Genomic DNA, 12,223 nt, shown 5'->3' with positions numbered 1-12,223 from the left:
CCAGCACGGCTGGGGAGATGGGCATCCTCCCCAGAGACTTATAGGACTAAGCAGGCATCTCGAGGAAGGGACCAGAGCTCAGACTAACAGTCAAGATCGAGTGCCATCAGGGGAGGCTTCCTGGAGGAGGAAACCTCTGAAGTGAGGTGGAAAGCATAAGTGGGGTGGGCTTAGCAGAGGCCTGTATTTGAGCTGGGGGCAACTGGTGCTGCAAGGGCCTGGTGTGCCAAGCAAGAAGGCAGAGGGAGGAGAGGGGAGTCAGGCCAGGTCCTGCAGGGCCCCCAGCATGGCTGGGTGTCAGCATGAGGAGCTGTGGTGGAGGCTTAGGTGAGCACGACTTGGGGGAGGCTCAGGTCCAGGCCTGGAGGCTGCTGCCTGTCCTCAGGGCTGGGGTTCTGCCCTGAGCTCTGGGTGTGGCCCAGGGCTGCAGGCATAGGTGAGAGTGGGAACCCAGGGGAAGGAGGGAACCTGCCTCAGGCCTGGGTGTCCCTGGGCCCTGCAACAGGTAGCCTAGGGGGATGCACTTGCTCTTCCTTCCTCCTGCCCCTGGGCTTCTCTTTACCTCTCTGTCCCAGGGTCCCCGCTCCTCCTCTCTGCACCTGTTGTCCCCAGCCCGGAGCTGGCCCCAGAGTGCTGTCTGGCAGGACTGTGTGGTCCTGAGCCTGGAGACTGTACTTCCGAGGCAGCACAGAGCAGATTAAGAGTAGGGAGTCTAGGTCCATCCAGATTTAGACTGGACAGAAATCCTGGCGCTGCCTCTCACAAGCTCTGTGGCCTAGGCTAAGTATTTCAACCTCTCTGGGTCTCAGCTTCCTCGAAGATGAATGTTACAATGGAACACGCCAATGTAGGGAACACCTAGGACACACTGAGCGCTCGGTACTGCTAGGTACCCACAAACGGTAAGAGGGATGGGTTGGCCCTGGGGTAGGGGACTGAGTGGGGAGGAGAGGCTGTGGGGCTCCGGCGCGGGTGGTCCCTAGGCTCAATGCTCAGAACTCCATTCCCCAAAGGAGGGGCGGGGCCTTCGGGAAGCCCTGAATTTCCGGGCAATTGTCGCGCACCCGCCCTCCCGGTTTTCCAGGGGAGGAGCCGAGCTCGGAGACGCCGAGGGAAACTGAGGCAGCGGAGGGGCGGCGGGGGCGGCGCGCGGGGGCCGGCGGCGGCGGCGGGGGCGGCGGGGCTCGGGGGAGCGTGGCGCCTTTGTCTGCAGCCTCCGCGCCGCCGGCCCCGGCCCCGTCCCCGCGCGCCCGCCCCGCCCGCCCGGAGCCGCGGGGCTGCGGCGCCGCTGCTGACACGGCTCGGCCGCCGCGGGCGGAGGCTGCGCGTCGCCGACCCACGCGGGCGGGGATGGCGGCGGCGGCGCGGGGCCCGGGCTAGGGCGGCCGGCGCGGATGGCGGGCGGCGCGGGCTGGGCGGGCGCCCCCGCGGCTCTGCTGCGCTCCGTGCGCCGCCTGCGCGAGGTGTTCGAGGTGTGCGGCCGCGACCCCGACGGCCTCCTGCGCGTGGAGCGCGTCGCGGCGCTCGGACTGCGCTTCGGCCAGGGCGAGGAGGTAAGGGGGCCGCCCGCGCCCCATCCCCGGCGCCTCCATCCCCACCCCCCAGCCGGGCCTCCCATCTCTCCCCTCTCCTAGCTTCCCTGCCAGGCACCTGCCCGCTCCACCCGGCAGGCATCCTGCGTGTGCCAAACCCCTTACCCCTCCGAACTGAGGACCTGGGGCCTCGGGGCATCCCCTGCCCTGTGGGACTCTCGCTTTGCACCGTTCGCGCCGGTGCTGCGAGCATCACGCGGCGCCCGGGGTGGCCTCTGTGGCCGCCTTCCCTTCCCCGCAGTGCGGGTCCGGCTGACCGCTCTGCAACCCACAACCCGCTTGGGGTTTGCGAGGAAGGAGCGGTCCGAACCTGGCCTTAGGACCCCCCACCCCTTGCCACCCTGCGGAGACCAAGCCGCAGAGTCTGTGTGCGCGGAATTCCGAGACGTGATGGGGAGGCGCGCGCCCCGCTGGGCCCAGCTAGGGGCGGAGAGGACGAGCCCGGGCGCTCTGCAGCTCGCCTCCTTGCCGGCACCTGCCCAGCCTGGATCACAGACGGAGGCGGCTGCCTGCAGCCCTCCTCGATTGTCGGCCCAGCGCCTGGTGACCCCCGTTCGGGCTCGGAGGGGCAGGCCTGGCTGGCAGCTGGTCGTGTTGGCTGCGTCAGGCCTGCCAGAACCGAGCTTGCAGAACGGCAGCTGAGCAGCGTTTCCTGTGGTGGGCCCGCGTCTATGGGGGCAAAGCAGGAGTTATGTTGGTTGTTAGCAGGGCTGGAGTCAGAGCCAGGTGCTGGCAGTGGGGTGGGCAGAGGAAGGTCATAGATCCCTATAGATCAGTGTCCTCTCATGCCAGGGCCACAGGGACTGGTGACTGTCTGGAGGGGAGGACAAGGCACCCACCTGGCAGGAGAGCATCCCCACCCTCATGCTACTGCCCACTCTGAGATGGTCGGGGGACAGAAGCCTTGAGTAGTGAGTTTCCAAGGCCACCTAAGGCCTCAGGCTCTGCATGGGGAGCATGGGCCACAGGCCTCAAATGGGCAGTGGCTGGCATTGTGTTCCTGGGTCAGCTCGGGCCTAGCATTCCAGAACATGGGAGAAGCCAGGGCATGGCTGTGTTGGATCCGTGCCTCCCTGTCACCTTGCAAGTGGAAGATGATAATCATCTCTCCATGGCACCTGGGCATGGCTGGGACCTGGGAGTGCCTGGAGCAGTAGGTGGACAAGGAGGAGGCAGGTGTCAAGTTTGAGAACTCGGGTCCCCCAGCCCAGGGGACTCACTGCCGCACTTCTCGTTGGAGCCCAGCAAGTCTTCCTCCAGGCCCTGGCCCCCCCACCCCACCCCGTGGGGCTTTGCTCAAAGACGTTTCTTACAGCCGCCATGATCCTTATCCTTCCCCAAAGGCCAGCCAAGCCCATCCCTCATTGGAGACCGACTGAGCAGCCCCCAGCGTGGGGAGAGCCTGCGCTCCCTCCTGTCAGGACACAGGCTGCGGGGAGAAGATGCCTGGCTCTAGCTGGGACCTGACCTTCCAGAACCGTGGAGCCTCGGTTATGGGAGGGACTTTCGAGCCGTCTGCCCAGCCCTGAGCCCTCAGCAAGTCTCACCGCCTTGTCCCCGAGCTGGACAGCTCCTGTTGTTAGAACCTTCTCCCTCAGACACTCTAGAGCCAAACCTACTTGTCACTTTGTCATTGGGTTCTGCACAGGGACTCACGTGGGTCTCTCTTCCACATGGCAGCCTTTGAATATTTGGAAACAGTGCTCCTGCCCCCTCCCCTCCTTCCACCCGCACCCTCCCATCTGCCCTTCTCCAGGCCAAATACCCTCTGTTCCTGAAGCCCCAGGCCGTTTCCATATGACCCAGCAGGGGCCAGCCTCTGGCTTCTGGCCCTGGGACTGCCGTCAACTAATTGTGTGACTCAGTTTTCCTAGTAATAGATCAAGGGGTTGGACCAGGAGACCCCCAGCACCGATCCAGCCTTTTGAGTGGTGCACCACTCTTTCCACTCATATTAAGTTTCTGGCCACTGAAACCCCCAGGATCTTCCTTAGAAAACTTCTTGGAGGAGGGTCAGCGATTTCTTTCTTCCTAAAATGTAAATCGTGTATCATTACAGTAGCAGTTTATAGGCACTACAGGAAATTAGAAATATGGACAAGCAAAAATAAAGTATTATGTTCCCGTCTCCCAGGGAACCCCACTGTGACACCTTGGTGACATCCTTCCAGAGCTGTTTGTCTGCTTATATGTAGATTTTCTCCATAAAATGAGATCATGCTGTGTATGCTACTTTGTAACCTGATTTTTTTCCAGTAGATGATCAGCACTTTTCTGCGTCAATAAATTCTCATCTCATTTAATATGCAGACCTTATTCAGATTTCCTTATTTGGTCCCAAAATGTCCATTATTTTTTTTTTTTTTTTTTGCTGTTTTGTTTAAACCAGCTTCCTCTTCAGAACTGTGCAATGCATCCTATTGTCATGACCCTTAGGTCTCTTATATTCTAAAGTGCTCTTTTTTTTTTTTTTAAATTTTAATGATCCTGACTTACTGAAGAGAGAGGCCCATTGTCTGGGTCAATAATTTCTTAACTCTAAACCTGTTACTTGGACCTTATTGCTATTACATTTCCTCGTGTTCATTTCGTCCCCTGTACCAGACAATTGAGAGAATTTGAAATTCTGCGTCAGTCACTCTCAGATGCTGTGCTGCCTGTAGGTTGGAGAAACGGGTGCTTTTTGTCCGAAGCCGCAAGGCTGATTGTGAACCCAGGGCAGGACCACGGACAGGGCCTTGCCGCCGGTCTGCTCACGCTGTATTCATGACTGAGCCCCACAGAAATACGTTTTGCCTCCCTTCTCGCTACACACCACATTCACATATGCATTATAAAATAGGGATGTCCTTTCCACAGGTGTGGATCCCTTCAAGATGCTGTGCTCAGTTTCTATTTCGTTGGTTTAAAAATCAGGTAGAGACCTTGATTTCCCAACCGCTCTGGGGGGTGGGGGCGGGGGGGGGGGTCCTTACCATCCATCAGGTTCAGTGAACTTCTCAGAGCTGTTAGCCACATTTTACCAACTACCCCCAGAATTCCAGGGGGACCAGATTCAAATGCTTTGCAAAAATCAAAATACGCTAGGTTGCAAAGTAGAAAATAAATATCGCTGAGGCCATACAAATATCAATACATAATTGAATGAATGAATAAATAAATACAGGAGAATCTCCTGTTCAGAAGAAATTCAAATAATTTATTTAGATACTTCCCCATCAAGGAGGCGGGGCACAGCTCCTCTCCCTCCGCGTCAGATGTGCACAGTGCGTGCCTTCTGCAGGGCACAGTGTGGGAAGAGGGAGAAAGAGCACCTTTGTAGTGGGGGAGCCTGACAGACACCCCTCAGCCAGGTCACCCGGGCCAGCGTCCACAGTGATAAGTCATGTAGATAGCATGTCCCCTTGATATGATGTGACGAGAAGGGCACTTCACCTCCATGATCTTCCTCCTAAACCCATAACCCAGTCTCATCATGAGAAAAACACCAGACACATCCCAACTGGGGGACAGTCTATGAAACACCTTATTAGGACTCCTCAAATTTGTCAAGGTCATCAAAACCCAGGAAAGTCTGAGAAACTGTCACAGACAAGCTGAGCCTTAGGAGATGTGGTGTCCTGGGTGGGATCCTGGAACAAGAAGAGGATGTTCGGTAAAAACGAAGGAAGTCTGAATCAAGTCTGGACTTTAGTTAATAACGAGGTTGCACGTGTATTAGGTTAGTCTCGATAGTCCCCTAATTTATTGACTTAGGAATCATAGTAGAAAAGAGAAGACAAGACAGTTTGAGGAAAACATGAGTGATGTCAGACACACAAAGCTTGGTGTTTGAAAGAAGGTGAAGCAACACTGCCCGACCCCGAAAGTCTGTGATACTGCAGGGGTGGTACCCTTGTCATATGATGGCCCGGCGCCCTGAACCCGGATTGACTCTGGCGTCTAGCTTTTTTTCCTACTCTCTCTAGGCCTTTGTTTACTCATCCATAAAATGGGGGTAATAATAGTCCCCATTCCGTAGGGTGATCGTGGGGCTTGAGTCAGTTACTGCCTGTGAAGTGCTTAGTCCGGTATCTGCACACAGTAGGCACACTGTCAGAATTGCTGCCACTCCTGTTATTTTTTAAACACTTGCAAGCATCCTTGAGAGGCTGTTCTGGGCTGGGGGTTTCCTGGGGGTTTCGGTCAAGATCTGCAGCCAGTCTCTGGTGTCCTCAACCCGCCCTCCTCGTCCAGCTCTGGACTTCCAGCCCCTCTTGCATCCATCAGCAGTCTAGGAATGGAAGACGCTGAAAGCAGCCAGAGAGATCTTGGGCCACATTCCCTGTTATGTATTCTTCTCCCTTTTCCAATCTGAAGAGCATTCTTGTTGCTAGAAAAATGGAAACAGAAGTAGCTGAGTGGTCTCTGCCGTCCATTCACATAGCACCGTCTCCTCTGGGCAGTGGGCTTGTCCTCCTGCCTGGATGGCGCTCCACACCAACATCCAAAAGGGTGTTGTTGGTTATTTGGGGGAGGTGACTCAGCTTTAGTTAACCTGTGACTAGTCTATCATTTTCCCTTCTTTGTGGCTGCCCCTGGATATGGCCACAAGCAACTGGGGCACCGTGCCTCCTTGTTCACATTGAGCAGGAGATGAAATAAGGGTCTCAACTGGCCTCTCTTAGTCCCCATGTCCCCTCTGGACTAATGGGTATCACGAGGGAGATGTGGCACTGCCTGGGTGTCTGAACTGGCAAAGGGCTTGAGGTGCTAGGATGGACCGAGCCTAGTCAGGGGCAAGCCCTGGGGCTGGGGTCCACCTCTAAGATCCTGGGCTGCCAGGGGCACGAGAACCCTGAACTCAAGCTGGGTTCTGCTCAGAAGGAGGGGGGATTAGATACTGGAGAAGAAGCAGCTGTGTGCCCCACATCTGTGGCTGGAGCTCGGGAGGTGGGCAGGTGACAGGAGGAGACACTCAAGGGGAGGCAGAGCCAGATGAGGAGAGGTTCACCCGTTCTCTGTAGACGGTGGGAAGATCCAGGCAGCGAGATGGGATGTGTGTTCGAGAAAGAGGCTGATCCGGGAGGGGACTGTGACGCCTGGGCAGAGAGGAAGAGCATCCTGACTCAGGTAGTGGCAGAGGCGGGCAGAATTGGCAGGGCCAGGAAGGCCTGCAAAGCTCCAGTAAGTGTCTCCTGAATGGTCGAATTGAAGGCTCTTTTGGAGAACAGGCCCCCTCTATGTGCCCCACTCTAAAGGGGACGTGCTACAGACGACAGAGCTGGCAAAAGAGAAAGAGGGCCCAGGTTCTGCGAATCTGGCAGGAAAGGGGCGGGGGGGTGCCTGCGACCCCTGAGTGGGGAGCAGGACGGGAGTGGGCACAAAGACACTGTTCTTTCCTGTGTTTCTGGGTGCAGCCCTGAGCTGGGGTTGGAGGTCACTGTGGAAGCTGGGACTGATGCTGTGGTCCCCTCAGAGAGAGTGAGCACATGGCAGCAAGCTCTGGAGGGGGTGGGGAGCCCCAGTTGGGACACCCAGTGCCCTTGGGCCTCTGCGTGCCTGCACCGTGGTTTGGCTGTGCTGGGAGGAGGGGTGTGTGAAGAAAGCTCACGGGGACTGGTGCATCTTGTCAGACATTCTTGATGAATTTATGTAGCCAAACCTCTGTGGTTATAGCTTTGTTCTCAAGGCACTGGGTTCTAGAGAAGGAAGAAGCCCCAGGCTGTGGAGGGCTTGGTGGGGGGCGGTTGTGTCCGTGCCGCCCTTGTTGAGATCTGAATCGGGGGTAGAATCCGGCCTTCCAAACAGCAAGACACGCCCGGAGGGGTTTCAGTGGGTGGAGAATCTCCAAGCATAGACTGCGATCCCCTTGGGTGCCGGGCATTCACCCCGTGAAGTCAAACTTACCGCCTTTACAGGTGGGTGCCCAAGGGCCCAGGGGCACCAGGCTGGGCAGGCAGAGTGGCTTTCAGACCTGGCCCGACTCTGAGGCTCAGGAACTTTCCCCAGCACCAGGAAGAGAACCAAAGAAGCACAGAAGGAGAAAGGAGATGGGGGTGGGGCTGGGAGCAGGCCAGGGAGAGGAGCACCTTGCCTGCGGCTGTTGGCTCCAGAGGAAGAGCTAGGAGAGGTGCTGACCGAGGATTCCCGCCTGCCTCCCAGGACCCTGGGGGTTGGGGGGTGGATGGCTGAGAGACCGCTTCTCCTTCCCCGGGCCGGGGCTCCCCCACCATCTGCACTGGCCAACCCAGCTCAGGAGGGCAGTGCAGATCTGGGGCTGCTGCAGCGGCCGAGTGCCTGATGGGTCCCACACAGGTGCCCCACTCCGTGCCACTCGGTGTGAACAGGAATGCCCATGTTCACAGGTCCATTTGCATGGGGTTGAGAGGGGGTTTCTGCGCCAGCTCTGGAGTGAGTGTGTGTGGGGGGCCTCCTTCACCTCCTGCTGCAGCAGCCCCTTTGTCCCATCCAGCCGTTGTCCCCACCGCAGGCCCTGAGCAGTCCCACCAGGTCAAGCGCACGCAGGAGAGGCTGACAGCTGGCTGGGATTGACAGTCAGAGCAGGGCGAACCAGACCCAGGGTGAGATGGAGGGGAAAATGCCCGCTGGCCTGGAAACAGTGAATGTCATGCCCGGGTTAGCTGCTGTCCCCGACGTGATGGGGTGAGTGCCCTGAAATTTTTATAGAGTAGTCTTAATGGAAATACCTTTTGCGTTTGGTGCTTGCCTTAATACATTCTAGGATTAAAATTTTTTTTCCATTAACACCTTTATACCTACTATTTGCCGGAACTCTTCCTTCCAGGCACTGGGAAAAGGAGTGACCTGGTGCTTACATTCTGATGGTAGGGGATGGAAGGGGGCAGAGGGCTGAAAAAGGGAGTCACAATTACTATTGGGTGGTGTTAGGTCCTAGGAAGAAACATAAAGTACTGAAAGAGAAACCGGTGGAAGATTTTTGCCCTTAGAATGACCGTGAAAGGCCTCTCCTGTCATGGATGGACGTTCAGGTGGAGCCTGGATTGAAGTGGGGGCTGCACCTCGCAGATATCTGGGGGCGACTGATCCAGGCAGAGGCAGGAGGAGGCCTGGGGGTTAGAGGCACAGAGAGGAGTGAAGGGAAAGGGCAGGGCAATGGGTGGGGGAATGGGGGAGGATGGGCGGGGGAATGGGCAGGGGGAAGCAGAGAGCGGTGGGGAGCTGTCGTCTCGTCCAGGTGAGAGATGCTGAGGCAGGAGCAGGGGAGAAGCAGTGGAGAAGTGGCTGGATTTGGGTAATGGAGCCCATTGGAAGCGGGGTATGACAGAAGGAGAGCGTTGGAGAATTTGGAGGCTGCTGTTTGCTGGATGGGGAAGACGGAGGCAGGAGGAGGGTTGGGGAGGAGTGAGGAGTTCCATGTTGGCCTGCGAACCTGAGATGCAACTGGCGCCTGAGTGGAGATGTGGAGCCAGCAGTGGATAGAAATATCCAGGGAATGCACCCCAGCCCTGCTCCTCCTATCAGACCCTGGGCTCTTTCTCCCCTTTCTTCTCCCCTGGCCCTTAGGTCTCACTGCCCATGACAGAGAAGTTTACATGAGGGAAAAACAGAACCTGATGAAGGTGTGATTCGGCCCCTTTAAAAGCCAGGCTCAGGGGTGGGGGGCCAGGGACTCAGCTGGCCTGGTTAGGGGCATCTCATCTTCCAGGCCGGAAGACATCTCAAGACGCCCGTGTACCCACTAGGGTGCTGACTGTGCATCTGCCTGGCCTCGGGCTGAGCACTGCCCTTGCCTCCTCCTGGCATAGAGCAACAACTGGCTCGAGCTAAACTAATGGCTCAAACGTGCTCTTGACGTGACCGCTAGCCCCCTCCAGGGGCTCCCGATTGGAGCCACCCCCCAATTAGACTTGGACTCTTTGCACCCTTCTACCCCTCACTGTCTCCCCTCTCCTAGCATCTTCTCATCCTTGGAGGACCCACCAGGAGTCATAGCTTAGGGCCACCAACTCCCTGCAAACTGCCACCCCTAGGGTCACTGTGGAGGGACCCATTGTCACAGATGAATGCTCTTGGGGACAAGAGGAAGAAAACAGCTCAGAATCCAGAAGTTTGTGTACCGGTGATCCAAGAGGAGAGTGGGCCTCCTGGTAGCCAGAGCCCAAACTATGTCTCTCAGGATCTCTAAGGTCCCTTTAGACCTGAGACCTTGAGGCCAACCCACGTCTCACTTGCTGTGGCACAAAACTCAGAGAAGATTGCCGGCTTCCTCCAAAAGCATTTACTGATTGCACATGGGCCTGTAGTGGGCTCTGTCACCAGGGAGATCCCAGCCTAAGGCCAGTACCTGGACAGGGTAGACAGAGGGCTGATTTACCCCAAAACAAAAACCAAAAGGGGAGGAGAGGCCCATTCAGTGCTTGCGTCACCCCAGAACAGCCCTGCCAAGAGATGGGGACTCCCTGCCTCCCAAGGCAAGGCCATTACGTATTGACAAGGCTCTGGCTGAGCTCTTTTTCATACAATGAGCTAAAGTCTGTCTCCTGGAACTCCATCTGCTGCTCATCTTTCCTCTACCTATCCATTCAGCTACCCGCCTGCCCACTCAACAATGCGTCCATTTACACATCCAGTTATCCATCCATCTACCTGTTCATCATCCCTTCCATCCAACCATCTACTGCTCATCCATCCATCCACCCACCCACCCAACAACCCAGTCATCTATCTACCTGCCCAACCACCCATCAACCCATCCATTGACCCGTCTACTCATCCATTCATTACCCATCCATCCATTTGTCCATCCATCTGTTCACCCATCCTTCCACCAGCCTCCCCAGCCTCCCTATCTATCCATCCACCACCCAGCATTTACTGAGTATCTACCATGCACAAGGCCTAAGCACAGATCCAGGGGTGGGGACTGCCATTTTCAGGAAGTGACAAGTAGCTCTATGTGGTGAAGGCACAGGAAGGGCAGGAGGGGGAGAGCCCAGGCTGGAGCAGGAGTCAGATGGTAACCCCGTGGGGGGCTCAGGAGCTGGGACTGTGTGGCTGGCTCAGGTGAGTTTTGGATGGGCAGCAACCCCAGCACCTGCCCACCCTCATTGGAGTTAGCTGTTTTTATGACTTCTCACTTCCCGCATGTGCCATTGGGTCTGGCAAGGGCTGAAGCCTTACTGAAAGAAGTGAAAGCCCAGATTATCTACAAGGTGCTTATTCTGATGGATGGACCTCAGTTTCCTTATCTGTGAAATGGACGTCATCACCCCTATGTGTGGGACTGGTTTGAGGATCGGAGATAACGTATGAAGACATAGCGCGGTGCCTGTTGGCGTCATTTCTTCAGCCCACCTTCTCCAGGACCCGTGCTGCATCCCTGCTGCTCGCAATCCTAGGAGAGCCCCTCCCATCCATTTCGTCTACCTGGGACTTTTCCAGGCGTGGGCCTCCCCTGGGCAATGGCCAAAGTTTCTCCCGCAGCCACTGGTGACCTTCTGTGGCCAGAGGGGATGAGGGAACGATTCGTGCTGTCTGCCTTCGTATTTCTCTTTCCCTTTCCTCCTCACAACAACCCTGAGAATCCGAGAGATGAAGTGAGTTGTCCAGGTTCCCATCATCAGTGGAGGAGCTGGGACACGAACCCAGGTCTGTCTGGTCCTAAAGCTGCCTCCTTAGCTGCCTGCCATCAGGAGTCCCAGGTTCTTTGAGAGTCAGGGGACGGGGAGAAAGATCAGATCTGAGTTCCAGAAATTTGACATTGGAGAAACCTCAAATCCGAGGCATCACCTGGCTTTCTCAATCTGGGGTGGTCTAGGTTCGAGGATGGAGCAGCTGCTGGCAGGAGCCGTAATTAGGAGGTTTATAATCTGCAGGGCCAGCAGGCAGGCACTGCCAGGGGCCCTGGATGGGTCTGCAGGCCGGGCTCCCCAGCGCTGTGCGAGCCGGGAAGATGGCTGCTGTGGAAGGCAGCAGGTGCCAGCAGGAGCTGAGATGTTGGAGCAGAGAGAAGCTGCCTGCAACCGAGCCCTGAATTATGCATCTCTACCACTTCCTGTTCAAGTGGTGGTAAAAGCGCCCCAGGAGGCGTGCATTTCTCTGGCTGCTCTGTTTTCCTGCCAGGAGCGCTTCGTGATTCTCCGCAGTCCTGGGCCTCTAGGGCAGGGGCAGAGGCTGGACTCTCCAACTGGACACTCCGCCAGTGCCCTGTCCACATTCTTCAGGCTCCTCCATCTTCTTGGCTGGAGCTGCAGGCCCTTCTCAGCCGCGGAGTCCCTGTGGCCCCAGCTGGCCTTGACCCCTCATTCTCCCCGTCCCCTTCACCTCCCTCCAGAGTCTCAGTTCAGGCCAGGCCAGCTTTAACTTTCTCTCTGTGCCATAGAGAAGTGGTTGGGAGCTGGGGCCCTGGCATCAGGCACACCTGGTTTGAGACCCGGCTCTGCCACTTTCTAGCTGTGTGACTCTGAGAAGTTACTTAACCTCTCTGTTCCTCAGTCTCCTAATCTGTAAAGTGCAGGTAATATTAGCAACGTGTGTTAAGCCCTTAATGCCATGTGTGACACATAGTAAGTGCATAAGTGTCTGTTAACATGGCCATTACCACTGACTCTAGGTTTTCTGGGTGGGCTGTCCATTTTCATTCTCACCGATCTTTTTGAGCATCTGCT

At 56.7% G+C, this 12,223-nt stretch overlaps 1 protein-coding gene across 2 annotated transcripts in view; it reads left to right on the top strand.

Annotated features, from left to right (window-relative positions):
• The first annotated feature begins 671 nt into the window (after positions 1-671).
• The window catches only part of RAB11FIP4 (RAB11 family interacting protein 4), a 117,336-nt gene continuing 105,784 nt past the window's right edge, over positions 672-12,223 (top strand). Inside the window, exon 1 of one of the 2 annotated variants that reach the window (XM_070226398.1) lies at positions 672-902. Coding sequence is in view for 1 of the 2 variants with exons in the window: in XM_023653052.2 (XP_023508820.1) it covers positions 1,395-1,553 (159 nt within the window). In the remaining variant the exon portion in view is untranslated. Of the gene's footprint in view, positions 903-1,309; positions 1,554-12,223 lie in introns of those variants that run through there. The other variant, XM_023653052.2, reaches the window with a different exon arrangement.

This window comes from Equus caballus, chromosome 11, assembly GCF_041296265.1.
Source record: "Equus caballus isolate H_3958 breed thoroughbred chromosome 11, TB-T2T, whole genome shotgun sequence".
NCBI classification, from domain to species: domain Eukaryota; kingdom Metazoa; phylum Chordata; class Mammalia; order Perissodactyla; family Equidae; genus Equus; species Equus caballus.
This window is presented reverse-complemented; position numbering and strand designations above follow the sequence as displayed.